Raw genomic sequence first — 26754 nt, forward strand, 5'->3', positions numbered from 1 at the left:
CTTACAAATTATATGAGATTAAATGAAAAGTAATGTGAATGTGAATGTGCCTGTGAGCGTGAGTACTAGTATGAGTGCTGCACCAGTGTGTATGCTAGTCTACTCCCATAATCATGAAAGCGATTCACGGCAAATGACTGGCGAAATTGAGGTTTAATGTGATATAGTATTAGATATAAGTAAATATTTGATTAAAGTTTGGAGATTGAGAGAAAGGGGAGGAGCTGGAGAGAGGATTCCTTAAGGATATGAAAGTGAAAATCTCCTCAGACAACAACTCCTTCTCAAGACTCTCATAGATAATTTAATTAACTAATAATCCCAATATAATCACTTCTTTAATACCCTCTAAATCATCGATACTATCGATATTAAAGGCACTGATTCCTTCAGTAAACAGCGACTATTGCTAGGGGCAACCCCACATTCCACTTTTTTGTGGGTTGCCCTGCGATACGTTTGCCCAGCTGTACGAACCACAAAAACAAACAAAAACCCAACAAAGGCCAAGTCAAACACACAAATATTTACTCAAATCCTTTGGTCATTGGACATTAATATCCGGGAAAATATGTTTTCATTGCTGCACCCGCAAACGGATGAAAGTTTTCTGGACACGGAATCAACAGTTGAGGATGTCATAAGCTTGCTACAGAGTCTACAGAAACCAAAGGAGTAAGTGATGGACAAGGTTCCGTAAATTGAATTATAAAACCTCTATATTTAGGGAAGGAGAAGAGGGGCCTGAAGCTATTAAAGAAGATCTGAGGGGGGAAAGTGTCACCGAAGACAATTTCATGGTCACCGAGCGTCAGAAGCCTTTGGCTCCTAAAAAGGTTCCAATTCCCATATTGAAATCTAAAAAGAAGAAAGCAGATCCTTCAGATGGGAATAAAGATCGATTTACATTCATGAGGCAGGTGGATGTGGATCATGAAGAGAGCTCCAAGGCGCGTCTGGAACGTGAGCGAGTGGCTCAAAACTTTCGAAAGTAAGTAGAACCATTCACAATCTATACCCATAGATATATATCTCCCATCTTTCGCATAGATTGGGCAACTCTGAGTATCGGCAAGGAAACTATTTGACTGCCATGCGGATGTACAGCAAGGCCATCGAAAACATCAATGATAGCCACATTCTCTACATAAATCGTGCTCTTTGTTTCATTAAGTATGAATGAAATAGCTCCAAATACCTTTGGGATGGCTCCCTCTTCTAACAAAAGCTATTCTCTCTTTTCCATCTGTAGATCTGACCGATTCAAGCGGGCCATAGTCGATTGTGATTACGTTTTGAACAAATTGGATGAGAAGAATCTGAGGGCGTGGCTGTATCGGGCCATGGCCTACAAGGGGCTCAACGATGAGGCCAATTTTGAGAATTGTGTGAAATATGCCCGCAAATTTAATTCCAAGCAAATGGAGTTTATTGATGGATTCCTGGAAAAGTTGAAATGAAACCTTTTTGCCGGTAGATATAGAGTGCCTGAAGGAGAACTTATAAATACAATAAATTATTGACGAAAAGTATAGCTAAAAAAGAGCAATGTATCATTGATTTTTTCTAGTTCTTGTTCACTCATTTTATTGGATTTTTAATCCATAAAACACTCAATACAAAGTTTATTGTAAACTTTAAAGCAGGGCAGTCCCCAGCCCCTTTCTATAGTCCAACCCCTAGAATATTTCAAGTTTTGTTTACATATGACAGCAGGAATTTCATGTTTGGTAGCTCAACTCTTTCGATTCGATTCGATGCCATTCCAATGCCATTCAATCGAAGTCAGACGGCGACGACGACGACACACATCCACTGGCACTGGCACACCCCTCCCACCGCTCTGGGTTTCCTCTCTGTTTCCTACCCTTCTCTGGATGAGGAGGGCAAACAATTCGATGGCGGTAATCAATCTTCCTTCACTCTCTGCCAGCTGACAGCTCCGTGGTGTAGAGTCAAATTGCGATCTTTGTTTGTGCCCCCGAGAACGGGATGGGTTACGGCCATGGCCAGGACGGAACAGTAGCCGTAGCAGCAGCAGCAACAGCAGCAGACCGTAGAACGGAGACCTGACACTCCAGCAATGGCATTGGATGGGGATGTTCATGGGTGGAATGGGTGGAATGGGTGGGTGCTCCATTTATGCGTGTCAAAGGTTGCGTGGCATAGGCAGAGAGCGACAGATTGAAGCCCCAGGCAGGCGACACAAATGTTGTACTTGTCACGGTTGTTGCGGTAGTTGCATCTTGTACTTGGAGGCTTCGGGTGTGTGATGGGGGTGGAGGCATGGCGTGTGCTGCCCCCAAAAATGAGTCGTTACCCGCCTGAGTCGGCACAAAGTTCAGAGTTCTTATCCCACTCATTAATCCTTTCCATTTAACTCAATTATCTGATATTTGTTCCACCGTTTTTATGGCAACTGAACAATAGGATAATCTTAAATATATGTAAACATATAGAAGCCCATCAATCAATTGTTTATGGATATATTTTTCAGCAATTCATGGCACAATTTTTCGATTGTAATTCGTTTTTGTTTTTCTGCTAACCAATCGACTGAAAATATATCAATTAGAAATACATTAAGCCCCGCAGCCTGATCATGATAAGAATCCAAAATAATTATCTATTACGAAGATGTCTATAAATAAAATGTGTTTTTTTTTAATACACCAAAATCATACGACTAGGCACAGATATATTTTTTTATGCACAACAACTTTATTCATTTATCTACAAACATATTACGTTTTCAAGACATAACTTTATCGATAATGAAATTCGACTAAGTTTTTATTATTGGCATAATCAAAATAACTAATAAAAAGGCACACGGACTCGGACAACAGCTGACGATGAAATATTGTTCACAAAACATGGCCAAATCTAATATGATCTGACGGAACACTGCTCCTCCTCCTCTCACATGTGACACAACATCCGAGGCAGGCATCATCCAGAAGGAAAAGCCAAAGAAAATTTCAATATGCTGGAAATTACTTTATGATGTGATGACACCAATTTATCTAACAGAACGAGAGAGGGGGTTGGGGTATGGGTAGGGGATGTCCTTGTCCACCAAAATGTTGTGGACAAATGGGTGCCATTTGGGCTTCATCTTTTTAACCAGCTGAAAGGAATCTCTGAGGTTATCAATTTGGCCAAGAAGTTTTGTTTAGTTTAGGTGCCTGTCAATCCCTTAAAGGCTTTCATTTGTTGAATTTTGTTATTTGGTTGTGGTAAAAGGAACAATTTTTACAATAAATCTTAATACAATTTCCTCCTTTTGGCAGTCATATAAATATTTATGTACAACTTGGGTAACAACAAAATTATATTATATACAAAAATGTCTTAAAAGTCTATTAAATTCTGTATGAAATCAAAGTCCACCTGCAAGGACTCTCTAGAAGAGCTACTATTCGAATCCCAGCACAGGTTTTGTCCCATAAAAAGATCTTGGGCGTAGGGATTAGAGCTGGGAATCTGTAGGTTTTGAAGGGGTTCCGAGGTAGACTCAGGCGCAAACCAATTGCTGGCCCAATTTTGAGTCATTTGATTGATCGGCGGCTCCATTTGGTTGATGGGCATCTCTGCGATCGGCAAGGGGGCTGGACAGAACTCCTGAAGGTAGTCATACGCCTGATAGGGTGGCGTTATGTGTCCTTGTTGCAGGGGCACACCAGTAGGTGGTAGCGGCACTCCGGTGTGCTCCACTTCTGATTGTGGCACACTCTCCACAGTTGTGTTCACATATTGCAAAAGACGTTCCACAATATGTTCGTGCTCCAATAGATCTTCCCTTGGTGGCAGGTTGCATAACTTTGTGGGGGTCAGAACTCCCTTGGCCACCTGTTTATTGGCCAACTTCTTGGACTTCATCCTGCGATTCTGGAACCAGATCTTAACCTGTCTTTCGGTCAGATTCAGTCGCTGGGAAATCTCAATGCGTCGTGTCCGTGACATGTATTTGTTCAAATGGAACTCCCGCTCCAATTCCAGAAGCTGATGGCTGGAGAAGGCCGTGCGGGATCTTTTGGACTTTTCCATGGATTTTGTGGCACCTACTGGGGCGGCTTCCATGGTCGATGATTCACTGGGAAACATCTATAAGTTTATAGAATGTTACGGATTAATTTCAACGATCTTCTTTCGAAAGATATGTTTTAAAACCTACCAGAAAATCACAGATGGAAGAGTTGTCAACAAAATAGTTTGTATTGTTTGGGGAGAACATTTTCCTCGCTCGCTTGTTTCTTGTGTGTTCGCTCGGTGACAGTTCAGTTTTTTAACTAGATGCCTGAGAAGTTGTCTCATTTGCTTTTATACCAAACACCTCAGGTACCCCGCCCACACAGTGGACCGCGAATCGGATCGGTTACGTCCTGTCCCTACCTGTAGGGCGAGACGCCAGGGACTTTTGGGCAGCCGGCTGGTCTGCTCTCTCCTTTGGGTCTGGTCTGGACAGCGACTTATTGCAGTAGATGTCGCGTCTATCGGAATCAGAGCCTCTCAGCTAGCGACACTTTCCCCGATAGCGACACACGATGGCGTGAGTCCTGATTGCGTCGTTTGTGTCTAATGATGGATAGCATTGGCTCGAATCTTATGGAAGTAGTGATAGCATTGAAAGGAATTTTCTATAGCCTTCGATCCGGAATAGAGAGCAAATAAAGGAGTTCTTTATAGTTACATTTAGGGCAGGGAAACCTACCCAAAATTTTCTTCACCTTTTGGTAATGGTAGGTTTGAAATTATTTCTAAGACCTATGTAAACCCTTTTTCAAAAGATTATTCTTATCAGATAGAAGGACTTTTAAGTGATAGAAAAATTCCTTCAAAGTACAGCACAACTTTTGCAATCAAACCCCAATCCCTCTTATCAGGTAGCCATCTATCATGAACGAGAAAGATTTCGGTTTTCCCCGGGGTTTTCCAGACGAGTTATGAATATCTGAGGGTTAAACTACCTGTTTAGCATAAGAGCGTGGTGCGTGCGATCCGAAAACACTGATCCCCTGACCATAAAACGTGTGTCACTTCTAGCTAATCCAATCGCCCGCTATAAAAACATCTTCAGGGGCCCATAGCCATAAGGACATGTGCTACGTGCGCTACATGCCGCAGATTTACAATCGTTCAGGCTTATGCAAAAGACGAATTCTTAGACTAGTCCTGCAACAAGTAGTCCAATCTACAGGAGAATCTCACAAGTGATCAGGTGATCACGATAGAAATCCTGAGCCCTTTCCTTAGCCGATGATCAGTGTGAAGTTTTAGTGAAGGTCGAGGATCTTTGCTGCAGTTGCTGTTGGAAATCTCTGGAGAACTAAACTAACTGATTTACTAAAAAAATCGTACTGTTGTTATTCTTTAGACAATTTTATTGGTTATTAGCTTATTTATTTAAACTAATGTTTAAAAATCACATCATAACATACAAACAAATTTTTAAAAACTTTCAAAGTTTCAGAACGCTTAAAGATGGTAAAAAACTTAACCTTTGGTCGCTTTATCTTCAGCTATATTCGTTCTATCGACACGAATCTAAACTCCTTTAAAAACTCGTACAATTATCTTTCCAACTTCTTTTTTATTGTGGATATTGGTGCTTCAGAAGATGAGTGGGTTATGAGTTTTTAAAAGAGATTTTGGGGTACATATATTCCTAATTCAAAGTATGAGGAAGTGGTTTACTCCTCTATAAATATAACCTTTTTTTTGGTCTCGTGCAAAGTACATTCAAAAATTTCCATTTTGAGTAATATCTTCCAGAGGTAACTTTAATTTTCGCAGCTTTTTGAACATGTTATTAGGATCAATAAATGCTTTCACTTGTATTAACCCCAAACTATCAAAACGAGTTCTTGTAAATGGGACATATGGGATATAAATTCCTAAAATTCATATCAATTTAGGCCCCAATAACAGGTGCCTCCCCCTCATGTAATATTCTGCGTAATAATGTTATTTACACCTGTAATGACAAGAATGTATTAACATCTACACATAATTACAATATTTTACAGTGGATCCCAAGGGTGGGGTGGATGGGGGGAACGAATCTCTCTCCATTCTCCACTCTCCATTGAAATGCACTAAAAACAGAGCGTGAAAAAGAATGAGCGACAAGCCGCAAAAACAAAATAAAATCGAGAAAACAAGCGAGGAAAAACAGTGAAAAGCGAAAGATTGACAACATGATGGTTAGACAAGCGAAGAAGCGGTGCCCAAAACAAAAAGAGCGATGAGCATAGCGAAATGTCAAAAATCCCCAAAAGCCAACAAAAACGACAGGGAAAGAGCGAGAGCGAGAGAGAGGAGCTGCTGGCAGTGCTTTTGCTGCGCTTTCTGCTGCCACTGCTGCACCTCTTCTTTATTCCTTGTTTCTTCTACCACTTCTTCTTCTGCTGCTGCTGCTGCTGCGGAATGTGTAAATAACAAAAACGAAATAAATTCCGTCACAAGCAACACGTTCAACAAAAAAAAAACGCACAAAAGCAGAAGAAACCGCGGGCACAAAAACAAAAAAAGCAATAGCCGCTGCGGAAATGACAGCCGACAGCAGCAGAGCGAGAGCCACAAAGCGACAGCAACCACAAAGATACAGAAACCAGCCGTCGACCAATCAGCGCACTGGAGACTTTCATGTGTGTGTGTGTATCGTTGTATCTGTATCTTTTGGTGGGTTTGGTCTTATTTACCCCCGACCCGACGGCCAAGAGCTGTGCACTGCGCAAGTCGTGACTTGGAAATTTACTTGAAATGATTTGCTGCCTGCCGCAGAGCACCACTCAAGTGCTGGGCGCGCATTTCAGTGCGTTCGGTGTTATTGGATGGGTTGGTTGGTTGGCTGTTGGCTGCCTGCTGCTCTCTCAAAGCTCTCGGCCCCACAGGCGCAAGCCGCCCCAAGTCTCGCCACCAGCCAGTCGTTGTTCTCCGTTCAGTCGGTCTCGTTTCTCTCCCTTTCGAAGAGGCTCTCAAAGTCGCGTCGGAGAAGCTTATGTTTATAACTATTCCAGCAAGAATTTCAATAATAAAAGTTATCAAATAGTTGTCTTATATTAAACTAGAATAAACTCGTATCTGAAACGCATCTCAGCCACCATTGGAACCCACCTGAAACAGCAACAACAACGATATCGCAAAACCGGTTACTTAGTTACTTACTGCGCACCTACCGAATGCCAGACAGAGACAGCTAGTGTGTGCGTATGTGAGTGGAGAAAAGTGTCTCCACCGGTTCGTGCGAGTGTGAGTGAGTGAGTGAGTGAGTGTCACTGTGGCCATTGACGATCCTCTCCAAAGCAAAAAAACAACTCTACACAGAGTGAAAAACCAACAACCTCCACATACGCATACGCACCGTGGTTCTGGCCTGCTGCTGCTGTACTTGTAACTGTGTGTTTTGGCCTTTTCGCGTCCGTCGCCATGGCTGCCACCAGCAGAGGTGTGTGCAACCGAAACCGATACTAAACCCAAAACTGTCGTCGGTGGCAGCAGCACTTGGCGCTGCAGCGCTTGAGTACACAACGAACGAACGGTCGTCGGCCATACCACAATCACAATATTCCGTGTGCTCCCATTTCCCTTTACCTTACCCTCGTTCTCGTCTCGGTTCGGACCCCGCAGATAAGCCATATAGGCCCCAACGCATGGGGGTTCTTCGACTAAAAGCCCGCATTGCATTGCAAAAGTTGTGCAAAACAAAACAAAAAGTTAAACTAAACAAATTGTGGTGGAAAAAGTGAAGACAAAAGTGAAGTGAAAAAACCCAAGTGAAAAATACAAATAAAACCTTTTAGAACAGAACATACAATATGGAATTGAATCAGCATTAAAAGATCTTATTGAAATGGTAGGTGAAAATATCATTATATCAATAACATATTGATATCATTTCGGAATTAGAACATAGTCTATTCTATAATAATACCATTTTGGTATGAAAAGTTTATGAATAAAATGTAGATATGATAAGCTCTTATTTTGAAGAACATAATGTGTTGGTAGATATTTTCCAATAAGAGTCCAATATCTATCTGATTCGATCTATAGATTTCCGTTTTTCGAAAGCATTCTAAAAAGAAACATCATACCCTAAGTAATGTTCCGATTTCCGTCGGCTTCTGAAAAACGCATTTTTGTGATTTAACCAAATATACCCTAGAGACTCTTATCAAAATACAAACATTCGATTGACTCGAATAAAAAGTATTTTAAAAAAATTAAAAGAAGGCAGACAGACATATCTCTATTTAGTGAATTTTTCAAAGAAAAGGTTATTTTTTTGTTATCTCTTCTATTCTTAAATTCGCCTGATATTAATTTATATCTATATTTGCTTTCATTACAGGTTTCTAGCTAATTAATACATAAGAATCCCAAAATAGACAGCAACAAATTTGAAATTTGAAAATAAAGAAAGATTCAAAGCCATGCAAGAGGTCTGCAGCACCCTGGACACAACCCCAATGGGGACGCAGATCAAATCGGAGTCTCCGCTCAATCCGCTGCAGGTTCAAACGGGAGGACAAACAACACTCCCCGTGGGTGTTGGTGTTGGTGGCTTGGTGGGTCAGGGCACGCAGCAGGGTGCTCCAGCGGTGCCGGCGGTGATGCTGGTCAACAAGATGGCCTCGAACTGTGATAAACGGGCCGCGGACACGGCCTACTGGATGGCCGCCTCCGAGGGTGGCTTCATCAATTCGCAGCCCTCGATGGCCGAGTTTCTCAATCACCTGAGTCCGGAGAGTCCCAAGATGGGAACACCTGTTGGAGGCGGCGGCGGCGTCGGCGTCGGTGGTGGTGTCAATGTGAATGTGAATGTCGGCGTCGGATATCCGGTGGGTGTGGGTCCAATGCCACAGACACCGGATGGCATGGACTCGGTGCCGGAGTATCCCTGGATGAAGGAGAAGAAGACATCGCGAAAGAGCAGCAACAACAATAATCAGGGTGAGTCCAAGAGTGAAATGCGAAACTCTCATTAATCAAGAAATCAATGCAATTTACCTTGCAACACGATGAGGCAGAGACGCAGCATGGCGGCGCCTTCTCTAGAACGGGGCACCCTTTTCTTTCCTTTCCTTTCCTTGCGTTTCCCACTCGATCAGAGACACACACGCACTCGTCTGGGCTCGTCTGGGGGCACGGGCACGGCTCCTTTGATGGACAGCTACGGCAATGATGTGCCGGCAAAGATCTGTTATTTGCGATCATTTGTAACAATTTTCGAGGCAGACCAGTCCTCGGACCAGGCCAGAGCTCGCTCTGGAAATGCTTCATTTATTTCCCTTCGAATGTGTCGATTTCATTTGCGCAAGAAATATACGAATACTCGTAAGAAAAAAACCAAGAAAAGATCGAGACACAGCCGCATTTAAAATAAATGAGGTATCAAGGTTGTCCGACCATACGTTTTCCTGTCCATGTTGCATGCCACTCCACACCACACCACACTCCGCTCTCTCTCTCTCTCGGAGAGCGATTGCAACCTGTTATTTAGGTTCATTTGTCAAAATATTTTTTCCTGTCCCCCTTTTTATTTTTCTGCTCCCTCAATCAAGGGGGAAAAGGCAGCGGCAGTCAGCACCGGTTGCCATGTTGCAAGTTGCAATTGCAAGACAGGCAGGGCCTGGGGATAGGTTTTGTGTAGCACATAAAATGTTTCGCGGCTGTTGTTGCTGCTGCTGCTGCATGCACCATTTTAAAGCTTTGCCTCCCATTCGCCATTCTCCCAATTCATTCCCCCATTTACTTCGCCCAGGGAAACACGATAAAGGGGGAGAGAGAGAGTTTCAATTAATCACTTTTATCGGATGGACAGAAGGCGAGCAGGCAGCAGCGGAAATTTGAATGTGTGAGAAGCGGTGGAGAGCGGAAAGAAATGAAGCTTGGCAGCTGCTTTAGATTCCTTTTAGGCACAGCTTAGGACTTGGGCGCGAAGCTTGCAATAAGAGCAGGTGCGATCTCTCTTACTCTCGTACGAAGATTAAGCTTTGTAGCTGCTTTAGCCTTATATCACAAAAGCTTTGACTGTGAAGATAAGATAGCCAGAAGAGCAGGCAAAGCTTTGATGGTCTTCTTTACTCCTTCGCCAACTGAAAATATTTGGCATGACTTTCCTGCTCAAGAGAGCGGCTGGAGAAAAGAGAGAGCAAACGTAAGACTGCTGGTGTCTTACTTGTTCTGAGAATGAAAGAGATGGAGATCACTCCGACAAAGGCTTGTGCTCCATTGATCATCTCTTCTCTCCCGCGTAGTCGCTAAGCGCTATTTTAAAATTTCCTGTCGCCACTCGAATGCTCTCTTTGAGCTCTTAAAGCTTTTCCACTGCAATAAATAGACTGCAGAAGTAAGATCTTTCCATCAGGTCAGCATATTCCCATTCAAACGCCTCTATTTACCTCCTGCAGCGTTAACTAATGCAAATCTCCGTGAGACCATTTGCCCCTGCGCTGACTTAAACTAATACAATGCCAATTAATATTGACCACACACTCATACCACCGCCCTTATGTTGACAAATGAGTTACACTAATCCCCTGGAAGGTGTCTAGTAGAGTCCTAGAGTGTGTTTAACCTCAGAATCCCAACACGTGGCTGCCACAGTGCAGAATGTGTCCAGCCAAGCAAAAGGCAACATGCACGTTGTATTCCCCAGAGAAGGGGGAGAGAAAATCTTCCCTTTGGTTGGTTTTCTGGTCTCTCTCTCTGGTTCCCCGGGTGAAAGTGAGCCAATAAATAGCCGTGAAGCATTCCGAAGCGCCCGACACTGAATCCCGTTGAAGGGTCAATACATCTTTTCACTGCCGCACACTCTGTGGCAAGGGACTCGCTCCGATGATGGGGTGAGGGTGTGGAGGACGACATGCTGAGCGATATGGATTACAAATGATGTTGTAAATGTCTGTCCATACCAGGAGATGGAGAGAGCACACCGCTGTGTTCTGGAGCGTGTGTGTGTTGGTTGGTTGGTGGAGTGTTTGTTGAACAGTTTAATTTGTTAATGCTGTCAAATTAATTCCTTGTCAAACGGTAAACGATCTAAACGAGACTCTGGAGGCAAATCTTAGCACAGAAACGGCTTTTGATTGAAGCAAAGATCATTACTTAGAGAAAATGGAGTAAAGGAAGTGGAAATCGTTTCTGAATTGAATATTTGGACCTTCCTTTCCACCTTTAAACCTCTTTCCATGAAGATATATCCCCTGAAACCATTTTTTCCACCCAAATCAACAGTTGAAAGTCGAATTTAACCTTTAACATGCATCCTTTCACCAAAAACGTATGGCAATCCCCAACACAAAATGCCTTCTGCCGCCTGGAATAACAATTTGTTGCCTTGTTCCTGCTTCCTCTACGACGGGGGCACTCATTGTTTGCCACAAATTGTTTGCAACGCATCCTGAATTTTAATGCGTGCCGCGTAGAACTCTTCAGAGGATGAGCTCCATTCCATGTGGAGAGGAGAATGATGATTGTGTCTGCCACCAAAAATTGTGCTGTACGCGCCACTCGAATGAGTGGAAACAATAATATTTGTGGCAAGTGTTAATTAGGCGTAATGAACTGCAAGGAAAAGTTTGTAATTGTCGTGCAACATGTTCAAGTTTTTAGCGTCAAGTATCTGCGAGATACTTCATGGCTTCTTTGGGAAGGAAAGGAGAAAGATATGCGGGATCTACTGGCGGGGGAGTGGGGGGAAACCAATAAAAAACAATTTGACTTTGTTTGGGGCCCCGGTCCAGGCTATTGAAAGGCGGCAATCCATTGGCAGCGCCATCTGTATCATCCACTCCACTCCACTCCTACACTCCAATCCACTCCACCCATCGACCATATGTTGCGCCAGGACCAAAAGCAGTTCATCCTGACTCCTGGTTGAGGTTACGAGAGAAATGGTTCAGGGGTTCGTTCGGGGCATAAAAAATGCGTGCGGCACGACTGGAAACTTACCCCCCGAGGATTACGATTATAACAAACCATTTATCATAATATTTATGTTGATGCGTTGTGCTTTTTCTCAATGAAGGTCTCGTCTCTCTCTCCCCTTCTCTCTCACTCAGAGTCGCGGCGCGCGGTGCCTTTTATTAATTTTATTTATGATGAGTCATTTGCACATTTATAATTTTAACCTTTACACTCGAATTCATTCGCAAAACGAATCCGGTGCGAAATCCAAGGGGAATCCATATCAATTCCAGATATGCAGATCTCGCAGGGAAATTTGAACAGATTCCCATATCAAGGCCTTCGAGGGTGGGAGGGGAAGGGTTGCGGAAAGATTTATTTAGTTATCGATTGAGAATAATTGTGTGGTTGACATTAATAGATTTCGATGGTGCAAATTGAAGCGAATATCGAGTAAATCAAGGGGAATGATTTATGCAACTATAAAATTACATGCTGGCCTTTCTGAGGTGATCGTTAGTCGATAAATAATTAGGATTCGCAGTAGGTAAGTTAAATCCATAAAATATAAACAAAATAGGAATGAAATGAATAAAAAAGTTACTATAGTAATGAAAATAGTGAATACACTCAAAAATTTGTTTGATAAATACGTGTGTTTATATACAAATATTGAAAATAGCCAAACGATATGTGGTTTAAGATACGATATCGACCAAATATCGATACTTTGCGATAAACTTATGAAAGTTTCGCTTAGAAAATTGTCACTTATCGTTATACTTTTTACACAAACAATCAATTATCTTTAAAAAAAGAGCATATCTCAGATAAACGCTTCAAAATACATTCCGTCAACCGCTTCTTTATCTCCCATTCTCTTTAAAGGCAAGTTTTCGATCAACTTACGTCTATTTCATATAAAAAGTGATCACTAAATGTTATACCTTTCATAAAATGAATCTCCTCTCTTTAAAAACAAAGCAAGTCCCAGAAAAACCCATGAAAATATATCCCGTCAACCCCTTTTTGAGCTCCTCTTCCATCATAAGCCCCATTTAGATCCATTAAATCACAAAACTCCCAGTAGATAAGTGCCACCGCCTCCTCCTTTGCAGAAAAGGTAAACCCGACTCCATTGAACTTGAAATTCATGTCACCGAGCATTAAATTAATTGAGGCTCGTCAAATAATTTTTTGGTGGACTAATTACGCGTCAAACGATGAAAAATCTGAATGGGCTGTGTCTCAGGATTTCTATCTTTCACCTCAGTTTCGGGTCTTTTGGGGATTTCTCGGGTCGCCTTCAATTAATTGTTACGACTTTATTATGGAGATAAGTGCACGCAGCGTCTTGCGGCCGGAGACAACAAAAGGGTTCTAATTGGCAGAGACCGCAGGACTCATGCCAGGATAATGCCGGGCAGACGTTTACGCCCCAAAGGGTTTTTTCCATATTTTTCTTTGGCTTTTTCCTGGGTTTTTCTTTCGGTTTTCCCCTCTCCAGCATGACTGTGTGGAAAAAAATCTGTTACAATTAGTTAAGCTCGAAGGCCGGCGGCGTCGGCGGCGGCTGGCCCAAAGTAAATTTTAAGATTATTATTTTTTTAGGCAATTTTTTTCGCTGGCTTTTTACATTATCTACAAACTGATTTGTCATTATTTTTTAAAGCGCAAAGAGGGCGAAATTTATCAGGGAATTATAAACATTAATGTGGCAGTGGTGCAGGCACTTGCCAGCAACTGCTGCGAATAGAGAAAAAACTTAAGAATGCAAGAGGAATTTCCAATTGAAATATAAACCTTAATAACCAATCTTAGGGCAACAATTCCCGGGCCATCATCTACGCTCCATTTTGTCCTTTAATTTCCCTCTAAAATTGGTCATTTGGTTGCCGATTTCCCGAGAAAAAAGTTTGTTTAACGTCAACCAATATCGATTTAATTTTATTTCCCACTCATTTAGCTAAAAGCGTTCCAGTGAAAAATGAAAATATTTGCTCACGATTAAATTAAAAAAACCGGAAAACTCACCAACACAAAAAAAGCAAAGAAGGAAAAGCGAGAAGGAAGGGGAGAAAAGTGTATGAGAGAAAAGCATTTTATGAAATGAATGCACTGACACTCTGGCCTCGCCTTTGCCTTTTGGTAAAAATTTGAATACATTATGAGGGGCGGAGAGAGAGAGGGGATGGACATGGACTCCCTGCAAATAAACTGCTGGAGAAGACCGACTCCCACCGCAACCGCTCGCTCTGGACCTGCCACACCCCCAAACGAAACCCCCCCGAGAACGACGGACGGGCATGACAATGACACAAAAGCCGCGCACTTAATCGCCGTGGATCACATTCCGTAAAAACCGCGACGATAAAAATTTTTTACGCTCCATTCTCTGTGTACTTAGTGGAATGGAAGGGCCCCCACTCCTAGTCCTTGTTCTCGGAGAGAAAACCACCCACCCCCCGCCAAGGCGGTTGACCCGCCTGTCCGCAAATTTCCCTAAAGAAGATATCTCTCTGTCCAGTTTTTGCTCTGCTCTTTCCCTGAAAGAAGAAAATCAAATCTGAAATTATTTTCAATTTGTACGCGATTTATTTTTATGTCTTTTTTTACTTTTGAGACGAGAGGGAGAGTGCCTCAGAGACTCAGCCTCATTGCAGATCCCAGTTTAAACGATTTGTAAACATTTGAATTGGATTTTTCGGCCATAAAAATTGCTTGTTAGCGACTTTATCACGCAGAGGGCTTTGTGTTGTTGTCTAAGTTGTTGGCATTAGTGGCTATGGTATCATCAGTAGTGGGGGAAGTACTCCTACACCTATATTTATTACCCGATACCCAGTTCCCATAACTCAACTGCAAAGTTAATCGCATTTCATTCCACTTCACTGCGGAAATAGATGTGGCAGCGAAAGGTGGCATGACTCTGTTTGGGGGCTGCAGTGCACTCTAACAACTATAATAAATTAATAAATTATCAAGTTTTTGCATAAACTACAGTCTTAACTTATCAATGAGCGGGAGAGTAGTACTATAATTACGGTGCCAGGCCCAGTCGAAGGGTGTTGTCAAAGACAAATGACTCTGAAAATACGAAATAAAATGGTGGAAAAATTTAGAAAGATTGTCACAAATTGTCATAAATTATCATCATGTATTGGGTGATTGGCTGGGTGTGTGATTACTGACTGATATTCTGAGTTTCGTAATGTTTACTGGAATATAGTGGCTTTTAAAAAGGGGACTTTACTTTGCGGAAATCTGCGAATTAGTAGAAGGCTTAAAACAGTTTAGAAAAGAAGCTTTCTTAGAGTTAAAAGATTTATGTGAAATTATCTACAGAATAGAGCTTTTTTAAAGAGCAATATTTATTTTGGGAAAATGCTCCTAAAACAAAGGGGGAGACAATTTTCAAAGTCAAAGAAATATCCTATAACAATAGCCAAAAAATAGCTCTGTCTCGAGGACTTTAAGATCACCCTGAAGATCCCCAAAGATCCGTTAGTTTTTATATGATCCCAACAAAATTATAAGATATTCCATAACGTGTTCATAAATATCTTTCTTTAATTAAGATATCCCACATTCAAAAGATATTCGTTTACAATTCAAGTTATTTCCTGTTCAACCCCATCATCACCCCCGAAAATCGCACCCCAAAAAGCATTAATTTATTATAAATATATCTCATATGAAGACCTAGTTTAAATCTCTGATTAATGTTAAACTCAGACAAAAAGGTCTTCCCACAGGCGGAAGCAGCCACAAGAACAACAGGCAATAAACTGAAAAATATTTAACGGCGTTTAAAAGAGCGTGAAAAGTCAACAAGGACACAAACAGCCACTGGCAGGAGGAAACACGGACACACACACACACACACGCTCTCACATGTGATAACGTCGTAACCCCTGGATAACCCCCGGTTAACCCCTACAGGCGGTGTGTGTGTGTGTGTGTCTCTGTCTCTGATTTAAATAAAACTAATGTTTGTGTGGAAAATGGATTTTATGTGTGTTGTCATCGCCTCTGCCTCTCTTTCTCTCTCCGTGTGTGCCTGTGCCTGTTGACTTTCCACAGTAAGGATTTTATTCCTTATTTAAATTCACCAAACGGATACGGATTCATTCGGTGGCAAACAGATTTAAAATTTCGCATACGCTTAGCACGTGAATGGGAATATCCTTGAGAGGACGACGACGGCGACGACACACCGCTTTCCGTCGAGTCATGCATCATATCTACAGCTGCGAAAGCCCCTGAAAACATAGAGGAGGGGTTCCAGCCTCATCCTCAAGGATTCGGTTTGAGTTTGGGTTTCGTTTTCGAGAGAGGTGAGAGGTTGTTTTGGGGTGGGGGTTGGGGTTGGGGTGTGGCGCGCGTGGTTGACACGTGATTCCGTTGGTCGTAAATTTTCCCAAGAATGTTCGAAACACATTTTTTAGTGGTTCTTGTAGTTTTTAATTTGTGGCTTGTTGAGCACTGTGTTAACGGTTATTATTTATGGGATTTCGCTGTGATGATAAACGAAAATTATGGATAGACCAAGTCTCGAAAGCGGATATTACCTGAGTGATAACGTTTTTGTGGAAGTGTATTCCAAGAGGAGGTTGCTCTTTTGCAACCAACCCCGAAAAAGGGCGGAACAGAGCAAAAAGCTGTCACTTGGGGATGCTGCTGCAGATGTACATATCACTGTGTGAGTGAGTGTTGTATCTGTGTGTGAGAGAGTGAGGTTTGTGTGTTAGTGAGTGTCAAGGCATCATCCATCATTTTGGACTTGACCTTTTTTTTAGAGGCTAAGCTTCCGTTTAACAGGAGTCTAGCAAGGGAATCTTTAATTTTTGATACGAGTATATGCTAGGAATAGAATGAATGCACATGTTACAGATACAAGATACACAGATAGACGAAGGAGGAGAGCAGTCAAATGTCAGACATATCACATAAGCGACTCTCTTGGTCTCTCTCTCTCTCCCTCTTTGGGCATCCTGCAATGCAATGTCTCATTGCTGATGATTAAGCCAGAGCATAGAGTATCCCCCTCTTTATGTATCTGTATCTCTCCCTGGTTCGGTTTTCACTTTTGTGTCGTGTTAAAAATGAATTTGTCATCTGTAAACGGTCTGACATGTTTGCCAAAAAAAACGAAAACGAAATCTCTCATTCTCTGAGCCCATACATCAATTGTTGTTCCTGGAGTCCAGAAGTCTTTGATTGATTTGCATTGAAAATCGTGATTTTAATTGACATGCGATGAGCGAAAGCAATCCAAGAGAGCAATAATTATGTCAATCTTGCATCAGATGCTTGATCGATTGATTGATTGGACAGGACTTAAGGCTTTAAGGTGCATTTTGGGACTATTTCAATTTAGTTTTGACCTATTAAGAGCTGGTAAGAGGCTTCAAGAGAGCTATAACTTTTTGAATACTTGTTTTGAAGGTTATCAAATAATATAATCAGATAGAAATGGCATCTAATGTGATTACAAATACATTTTTAATGCTACTTATATTTGATTTGCATAGGTTTCCAGGCCTTTCTTTGACTTGCATTTAATATTCCCCTTAAAATAATTCCAAAAGCGTATTAAAAATTCCTGAAATAATATATTTAACTCCACAAAACAAAAATGAAAAGCCACAGACAGGTGCCACCAAACGAATGATTCGCTTTGAATAATAAACTGCAATTATTGAATGTCTGTAACATAAATGTAATTCCACACACACACACAGACAGAAAACACGAACCGAAATAGGTATACGTTTGTTCGTTGGTAATTACAACTCTTTTTGGAGTTATTAATTAAAATTCACATACACCCACCATGGACGTGGACAAATGGAACGTGATAGATGTAACATGCCATAAAAATATCAGCAATAAGTGGGACAATCGTGAACCAATAAAGAGGAGGGGATGGGCTTGGGGTCCATGGTTCCCTGAACCTTATAATGGGGGCAGCCCAAAATCGTTTAGCTTTAATATGATGAGTGGGTTTTGGGTGGCCAAAATGGGTGAGGGAAGGCAGGTGGAAAGGTGGAAAGGTGGGAGCCACCGTTCAGATCATTGGCCAAATGATTTTTCGAACAATTTGTTGCTTCGCTGGCGAGGGCCTAAAGAGCGTGAAATTGATATGCAATTAAAATAATATTTTTCCAGTCGAGTGATATCTAGAATAATTATTGGATATATCTGGCGTATATATCACGTATGTATGGATGGTATTTTTATGGCCCCACAGATGTCACAACAATGCAAAAATATCGGCACCAAAAATGTGCTTGAAATAATAATTTGCTTTTTCCATTAAAGCTGCGGTTCAAGGATTTTCCACTTCTTATTTTTAATTCAAGGCCAAAAAGACAGGCTAAAGAGGGGGAGAGTGGGAGAGTAGGTTTTTGGGGGAGAGCCAGGACTGAGTGACTGCTGCGGTTAATGGCTTTTGAATGCAAATTCAATTTTATCGCACTCTGTTCACTTTTTAATAAGATTTTCCTTCACTTTCCAGCCCACTTTCCTGCTCTCTAGCCTCTCTATATTGTCTGCTGGCGAAAGGTGCACTCTGCTGGAAATGAAAATTAGTTGCAAGAATCCCAAAAAACAAAAAAATATACCAGCGAAAGAAAAAGAAAGAACTGAGCCAAAAAGACACGCGACTTGCGACCTGCGAGAAATGCTTTTTGGCGCCACAAGCAACCAAAACCTGACTGCCTGCCTGCCTGCCTGCCTCGTGTGCCCCTGCCCTTGCCCCTCCCTTTTTGAGACGTAGTGGTGGTGGTGGTTGTACCTTTTCTCGATGGGGCACAGCCCACAATCCAACAAATTGCGTTTCGTGTGCAAGAGTGGGTGGGAAAACTGTCAGAATGAATGAGTAGCATGGTCACACCTACCCGGCTGTCAGTCATGAAACGAATGGCAATGGCCAAACGGTAACACTCTCCCAAAACAAAACTGTCCAAGGCGTTGCCTTCAATCCGAAGTTTAAACTGCAAAAATATTCACCTATAGATGGATGGACGGATCTCTTTCCCAACATTCTTTTCAATTAGGTAAATGGCCTCTGAGTATGATTAGAAAGTGTTTTGAGGTGGAACCAGGGAAAGTCTAGAACGTAATGAAAGCGCTGTTCAATGGAGTGGCACGTAAGATATTTCAATTATAAAATAAGGGGAGATAGATAGAAAGATCGAATTAACACAGAACTGTGGATGAAGATGTACTCTAATTATGCTAAAAAATGGACAGTTCTTGACTTTGAATTCGGCATAGAACTTTATTAAAGAGGGACTTCGAAATCAATATATAATGTTTGTATGTTATTTCTGAACTGATCCTATATTCTAGCAAAGTTCTTTAGTTCTTCATATACTTATCGATTATCCAATCAATTTTTTGTCCCTTTTAAGCAGCCTTTAAAGGACTTTATGAAACCTTATGGGAGACTGGTTTAATGCCAAAAATATCATTAAATATTCATTGAAGTGTGTAAATATTTTAAGACTCCTGCCACATCGTTTCCAGTCACCTGTAAAGGCAGACTGCGTTGCAACGAAGTATCTGCATTCTTTATGTATCTTTTTTTTGGGCTGCAGCAGAGAAAGAACTCTCCATAAAGAATCCCCTACACACATGTTGGATGTAGCAAAACTTTCTTTCTTTGAAGTTTAGTTTGGCTCAAAAGTGGAAAATAATTAACCTCAAAGTTTTTGAGAAGGCGGAAGTTGCCACAGTCGACACATGCAGCACGTAACGAGCGGTCAAGCGGACCCCCAAACAATTTCCTCCTGGTCCCCCAGTACTTAATTGAGAAGTTTCGATAGGAAAAACACAGGGGGAAGCCAAAGCCCCACTCCAAGGATGTCTCAGAGAAGTTCGGGCTCTCTCCGCAGTCTATTATTGGAAGGAAGCTAAGGGGTTGGATGATGATGAAGATGATGATGATGTCAATGGGTGGATGGAAGGCAAATAAAATCATGCTGTCGGAAATAATAGCGTCTGGCCGGGAACTTAATTCCGAGTGGGGTTTGGGGCTTGGCAGCCCAAGTTTATGCAGTTTCATAAGCAATATTTGATATTTTTCGTGTGGCAGCAGCAGCAGCATCAGAAGAAGGGGCACCATCTGCATGATTAGCAAATATTTTTGTTTCGATAATCAGCGAACAATCCCATTTCTATATGGAAGGAAGCTCATGAATATGACTGGCATTTTGTCTGGCAGTTATCTTATGATATTCCAACAGTTAAAGATGGATTAAGTTTTTGGGGGATAGAAAGTAGAGTTTTTATTTGAATTAAATTATTTTCGGTGGGAAATAGTCTTGGAAAATACAGAACTTCCTTCTCAGTATTTATTTATAGAAAATATTCATCATATACCAATGAAAAATACGCCAAATAAATCCTGTAAGCACCTCCTTTATGTATATATATGTATGTATTTTATATAGATCCCTTGTAAATGATTTCTTGTAATTTTCTAATCGAAACTCCCTTTCTGATTCTCCATTTCAGGTGATAACTCCATAAGTAAGTACTTCCCCTACAAGAAAACAAAACAATTACTCATCCATTGCGCAACATACAATACAATATATTTTCAACCACAAAACAAAAACATATTCCAATTGGCTTGAAAGTACGAGTATATCCAAAAAAAAAAAGCACCAAAGATACATTTTGCATTCGCTGTAGGATACAGAAACTTCACTTCAAGGTAGTAGATCCCTCAAAAACCGCAAAAGCCCTGATTAAATGTTATTAAAAACATTTTTGCCAGCCTATAGAAACCTCTGCCAAAAAACCGCAAAACGAAATTCATGAAATTTCAATAATTGTATAATAATTTCCCTTGAAAAAAACTATATCAATTCTGTGGAAATATATTGAGGGGCTTGTTTTTTTGTGACGACCATTTTGTGTATCGAAATCATCTAGAGTTGACCCAAACTGAGAAAAAAAAGTGAACCCAAACAGAGAAGAAAACAAAAAAAAAAGTGAACCAATCAAGCGGACGACCATTTTGGAGACGGTTTCGGCGGAAACGTCGCTTTTTCATGTTCGTGACCAAAGTTTAAGTCTGACTGGTCTTCGGGAATGGGAACGGGGAGGGGATACAGAGACAAACAGAGAATCGAAAGAGAGACAGAGAGAGATAGAGACAGTAAAAAAACATACAAATTTTTACCTGAATTAAATTGAGTAACGAAAACACGAAAAGTTTTTTAATGCCTGGCAGCAGACATTGAAGGTTGAGGAGAGGTACATAAATACTCATGTACCTATAGAAGAAATATAAGTATATGAGTATATATGTATGTATATGTAGACCATTCTTATTTCATTTTTTGTTGTTGTTTACTTATCAGGGGGGAGAATAGCAGGGGAGGAGGAGTAGGGTAGTGCTGAACCAAACACGCTCCCATTTTTTGGGCTTAGTTCTACAGACAGAAAAAAAAGATGAAAATTAGTATGATTTCTGGAGAATAGACACATTTTTTGTAGTATATTTTTACATATATTTATGGCTATATGGTATAGGAAAAAATCCATAGATATACTTCATATTAGAAAACTAAGGGTCAAGGGCCCTACGCACTCGCCTCGCCTCTCAACTCCTGGCTCACGCGCTTCGCTCAGGCCGATATGAGTTTACAAATCGGACAACCACGACTACCCACAGCTTTTTTAAATACATAATAGACAGATATCTTAAATTTAAATTTTGATGGGCTATATTTGTTTGACTTTTAAATCTGAAATTGAAATGAATAAGTATCTAAGGCTTTACTTTTTCATAAAGCTTTAACTAAGTATAAAGTATATTTTATACTGAGTGATATATATATACCCTGATATACTAAGATATATATAATTTAATGCCATTCAAATGATCGGTCTATTCTTAAATACTCTTCAATCAAAAATATTAAATACTCTTCAATAAAAAATATTTCATTGAAGATTCAAAGTTTCGTCAAAAGCCAATGTCTATTGCCCATGCTGTATGGATATCCAGGGTTTTCTAAGCCCATTATTTTTTCTTTTCCTTATTTTTTATCTTTTTTGTCAGTGTACCTGTAAACACGCTCTCTCCCCTGACCAGTACTCACTTACTCGCTCTCCCTCCGCTCTCTTTCCGCTTTTGTGGTATTGGTAGAGGGGCGGTTGTTGCGGAGGAAATAATTACATGATTGAGGTACTCCACACACACACACACCGACACGCTGAAACATGGAAAGGGCAACACTTGCATGAATACCCACAATGACAAACACTGGGCCACCACCGCCCTTCCTCCCCCCATCCATTTTGCTCTCTCTTTCCCTCTCTGGAAGTTCTCTTGGGTTTTTTTCGTGGCCTTTCTGGTGGTGGTCGTTGTCTGATCGAAAAGAACATGTCAGAGGTTCCTGACCATTGCATGACTTGGCCCCCCTGTGTCCCCGTGTGTGTCCCTGTGCGAGTGTGTATCTGTGTGTTGAAGCACCGGCACATGCACGAGCATGAATGAATGAATGGCTTTGGCTATGGCATGGCGGCTTTTTTTATATAGCCGGTTCTTGTTCGTGTGCTTTTTTTCTTCTTTCTTTCGTAGTTTTTTCTTTTGGTTTTTTTTTTTTGTTATAATTCACGGCAAAAGACCGCAACAAAGACCGGGGCCCCAGAGCAATTATTGTATCGGTTGCCCCACACACACCAGTCCCGCACCATGCAAACCACCACCACTGTAGAGTGACCTCCTCCCTCCACCCGCTCCTCCCTCCCAGCCGCAAAACGGTAACCATTCGCGCGGCCAGGAACGTGTGTCTTTGTGTGTTTGTGTAAGGACTGACGTTGAGGTCAGGGCATTGTCGTGTGGTTATTGGCTGGCTACCGACCGGTTGGTTGGTTACCTCACAGAAGGATTCTAATGCAAACACAATGAGCCAACACGAACACACAAAAAGCCATAGGATATGCAAGGCTTATACAATACATATTGTACATACATAGAGGACTATAAAGTACATTAAAAACCGAACACTTCTGAAGACTCGACAAAAATATAAGCTAGAATTTGGAGAGTGTCTCTTTATTTCCTAAAATATTCTGCGGGTTTTAAAAATAGCATAAAGACTTCGCCTTGCATTATTCATGAAATATTTAAAGAAATTAGAGAATTTATTAATTTTAAGGGATTGTATTTACAGTCAGGGAAAAAATAATAGAAGCAGCATATTTTTTATATTTTTCAAAATTTTCTTCAATGCATATTTATTTTTTAAGTTTCATAATTTGATTGAAACATAAGATCTAAACTAGATTCGAAAAACTTTATGTACCAAAAACGTATTTTTTTGTATAGAAACAGGATTCTTTTTTAAAATTTGTTTTATTTGCAATATGTAAAATAGAAAACAAAATATGTTTAAAAAACTGCAAAAAAAATTCGCTTCTTGGTTGAAGTTTATCGAAAGGTTTATATATACAAAAATAAAGAACACACTTCCGTTATAAGTGATCTTGTTTAATTCAAAAAACTATAACTCCATGAGTAAAAAATAAATTAATAAAAATATTAAAGCTATAGATACAAACATCCCACCAAAATATGTCTCAACTTTTCTACTCTTCAAAGACGTTTTCATGCCTCTTATAAGAACTCTTCTCATACGTTTCTTCTTATCTTTTATTTTAATAGTTTATTTTTTAATGGTTAAACTTTTCCCCACATTAAATTTAATGTTTGTTCATATCCTTTTGTCCAACAATATAATTTGAGACTTCCTCAATTGTTCTTTTACTTTTTTCAACAACCTCTACGAATAGATCATCTATGACGACTACGCGCCAGCTTGTCCGTCATGAGGATTTACCATTAATTTTGCCCTGACCTCTAAAGTTCCGCCTCCAGACAACCAACCAAAGAAAACACTCCCCCATGCAGAAGAGACCTTCAGACACACACTCTCCACTCCCTCTGCAACTGTGGGTTCCCGCTATCGTTCCCGTTCCCCCTCGATTGCAGCAGTGGCAGGATTAATTTCTAATTTCGCCTAATGTTCGGAGAGTGTTCGATGTTTACATTTTGGGTGCTGTGCTCGTGTTTTTGGTCTCGTCTTCTAATTTACCTTGATAAAATTGTACCGATTCCCATTCCCATTCCCATGACCAGAGACCTCGGACCCAGAGACCAGAGACCGGACCTCAGACCCCAGACCCATCCCAAGCCCTGCCCTATCCCCGGGCTGTTTTTGTCTCTGCCCTCGTAAACGCATTCATCGTTGTCTCTGAGCCGAGTCGTCTCCGAGTCGAGTCCGGGGCGATGTCTACTACGGCTCTGAGTCGGAGTCGGAGACGGAGACGGACGACCAGGGCCCACATGTTTGCATCATTAATCATGACGTTTCAGCTCTGACACATTTGGCCGATCGGCGGCAAAGGCAGCAGCAGCAGCAGCGGCAGCAGCAGCAACGGCAACGGCAGCAGCAGCGCTCTAACAAACGGAGGATTGTAATGAACACGTTTTGTAAGGCAGATAGAGAGGTATTACTGTGAGCCAGAAAAAGACAGAAACTAAGGGCAGAAAAAGACAGAAACTAAGGGACAGAAAGAGATAAAAACTAAGAGACAGACTGCCAGACGAAATACCTTAAAAAAAACACTATAGGATGAGACAGACGCACGTCAACGATGGCTCGCGGACAGCAGCAGCAGCAGCGGATGCGTACGCACAGCGAGAGGGCCGATGCCGATGCCTCTTCTCGTCAGCGGCCAAGAGACAATGGGCCACAATTTGAAGACAAATATTTTCACAATGGTAACAGAAGACAAAAAGAAAGAACAGCAAACAGTAGACGGAGGCAAACTCATGTAAATATTGGCCAAAAACTATTTACGAAACTATTAGCTGCAGTTATGGGACAAGAGACTAATTGTGGCCAAGACTCCTGTGGTGGCTTGGGAGGGCGCGGAATCGTCATGAAAGGGAGAGTTTATGAGGCAGAGATGACGAAGAGATAATAGAACATTAGCAAAAGGGGAACGTGCACCATCAGAAGGGATTATTGCATAAGGATATGTCCAACCCAAGGACTTGGAAGATAAAAGAGTCATTTAGACTGTAAACATTGCAGATAGCAGTAACATAAAACGTAGAGTTCTGAGGGATTGTCTGTAAATCAAGGATCATTCATGGTGTTTTTGGGAATACTGTTTCTAGGGAATAAAAGTAAGTCAAAGATACATTTCCATTCTCAGATCTTTGGAAAGGAAGGAGTCTCTACCTCTAATTAAGCATAAATTAGTATCTGATTTATGTATAATTTTAGAAAGAAAGAATATAAGGAAAATTCCACTGAAAGATCTCTTTGGAGGACACTCACATTTGCCGGCTGCAGATTCTAAGATCTAAGAATTATGACCAAACAGGAACATCTTTTCTTTGAAAACTGGGGCAGACCCAAAGACCTGCCCGACATCGCATCATTTACTTTTTTTTATGTACATTTACAAGTCGTAAAACTTTAAGGATACTCTCCTTTTTAAGACACTCTTTTCACCTTCCTTATTGGAGCGCTTGGAATATTTAAATTTCGCTTTTTTTAAAGCGATTTTCGAGAGCGAACGCTTTTCGACAAGTTTTGCCGACTGAAAGGCCATTTGTCCTTGGTATCAGGATAGCTGCTACTAAACCAAATCTAGGTTGACTTATATACTTCCGTTTCCGGCAGCGAACATACGCTACAACTTGGCTCTGAAGCGCCTGTTCGTAGTCCTTACAGCGCACCTCCCTCCTTCCAGCCATCGCATAGCTTATGTTCTTGGGGATTTTTTATGGCTGACTTTCTCGGGGAGGGTTGTGGGTGCAGGGTGTGGAGTGGAGAGTGGAGGGTGGTGGAGGGGGATCTGGCAGGAGTGTACTTGGCGCAGAAACAGAATTTTATGCAAATATCCTAATCAAATTCACATTTTGAAGTTCAACTGTTTTATCCAAAAGTTTTACCTACCCGAAAGCCAGAAGCCTGGAAGCTGAAGCCAAAAGCTGGCAACGTCGTCGACGGCGTGTGGCAGACGCAGTCGAGACGCGCAGCAGCAGCAACCAGAAGGAGGATGCCACCCATTTTTAATTTATTTCCACTTACAAAAAAAAAAAAGAAGGAACTCTAGCCAGAAGCAGAGGCAAGAGCCCACACACCTTCCTTTATCCGTATCCGGTGCGTGCGTCCGGCGGAGTTTGGTTCTCGTTTGGGTTTGGGGTTGGTGTTATCGGGTGTTCTTCCCCCCATCTTCCTCCTCTGGGCTGGGTCCATGGCACACCGCTCTGGCCATATCCTCATCCGTCCCATGCGGTGGTTGTCGCCCAATATTTTCACTTATCAAAGCGGTCCGGCCCCACCTCCCGAAAAACCCACCACAAACTTAAATCTGCATGTCGAAAGCGATTAAACAGTTACCGCCGCTGCCGCTGTGTGTGGATTGTGGGGATTGTGGCTGCTACTTCGGCATCACAGAGTGGCTTCCACGAAATTAAAACAAAGGCAGAAGCACAAAAAAAAGGATAAAAATTAGTCACTCTGCGGTGACAGTAATTCTCTGGCAGATGCCGATGCCGTTGCCCCACCAAGTCCCCCAGCCACCATCCTCCATCTATAGCTCCCCCGCTGTGGTGTCTGTGTGTGCGAGTGTGTGTGTGTGTGGGGCATTCGTTGCGGCACTCGGCAACAACTGTGCAACATTCGTGCCCATCCTCGCCATTGAGTGATTAATTGCAATTTAAACGGTTTCAATTAAGGCAATGCGCATCCTTCGGTCCGTACAGAGTCCTTTGAGTCCCCGGATATCATTTCG

The 26754-nt window shown here is 41.5% G+C and overlaps 3 protein-coding genes across 5 annotated transcripts in view; 2 read left to right on the forward strand and 1 right to left on the reverse strand.

Annotated features, from left to right (window-relative positions):
• The first annotated feature begins 571 nt into the window (after window positions 1-571).
• LOC108154229 (tetratricopeptide repeat protein 12) lies at window positions 572-1460 on the forward strand. The gene is made up of 4 exons (XM_017284456.1): window positions 572-675; window positions 728-991; window positions 1051-1173; window positions 1253-1460. The coding sequence occupies exons 1-4, from the start codon at window positions 572-574 to the stop codon at window positions 1458-1460; spliced, it is 699 nt and encodes a 232-aa protein (XP_017139945.1).
• A 1747-nt stretch (window positions 1461-3207) lies between these two features.
• On the reverse strand, window positions 3208-4284 carry LOC108154228 (protein zerknuellt 2). The gene is made up of 2 exons (XM_017284454.1): window positions 4178-4284; window positions 3208-4107 (listed from the first exon to the last, which is right to left on the reverse strand). Exons 1-2 carry the CDS (start codon window positions 4235-4237, stop codon window positions 3355-3357), a joined length of 813 nt encoding a protein of 270 aa, XP_017139943.1. The 5' UTR covers window positions 4238-4284; the 3' UTR covers window positions 3208-3354.
• A 2543-nt stretch (window positions 4285-6827) lies between these two features.
• Window positions 6828-26754, forward strand: part of LOC108157380 (homeotic protein proboscipedia) — a 35134-nt gene continuing 15207 nt past the window's right edge. For 2 of the 3 annotated variants that reach the window (XM_017289410.2, XM_033389573.1), the window contains exons 1-3: window positions 6828-7858; window positions 8357-8958; window positions 20440-20454. In XM_017289410.2, coding sequence (XP_017144899.1) covers window positions 8439-8958; window positions 20440-20454 — 535 coding nt within the window. In that variant the 5' untranslated portion in view covers window positions 6828-7858; window positions 8357-8438. Of the gene's footprint in view, window positions 7859-8182; window positions 8282-8356; window positions 8959-20439; window positions 20455-26754 lie in introns of those variants that run through there. The other variant, XM_017289411.2, reaches the window with a different exon arrangement.

The sequence above is a fragment of the Drosophila miranda genome, chromosome 2 (assembly GCF_003369915.1).
Source record: "Drosophila miranda strain MSH22 chromosome 2, D.miranda_PacBio2.1, whole genome shotgun sequence".
NCBI lineage: Eukaryota > Metazoa > Arthropoda > Insecta > Diptera > Drosophilidae > Drosophila > Drosophila miranda.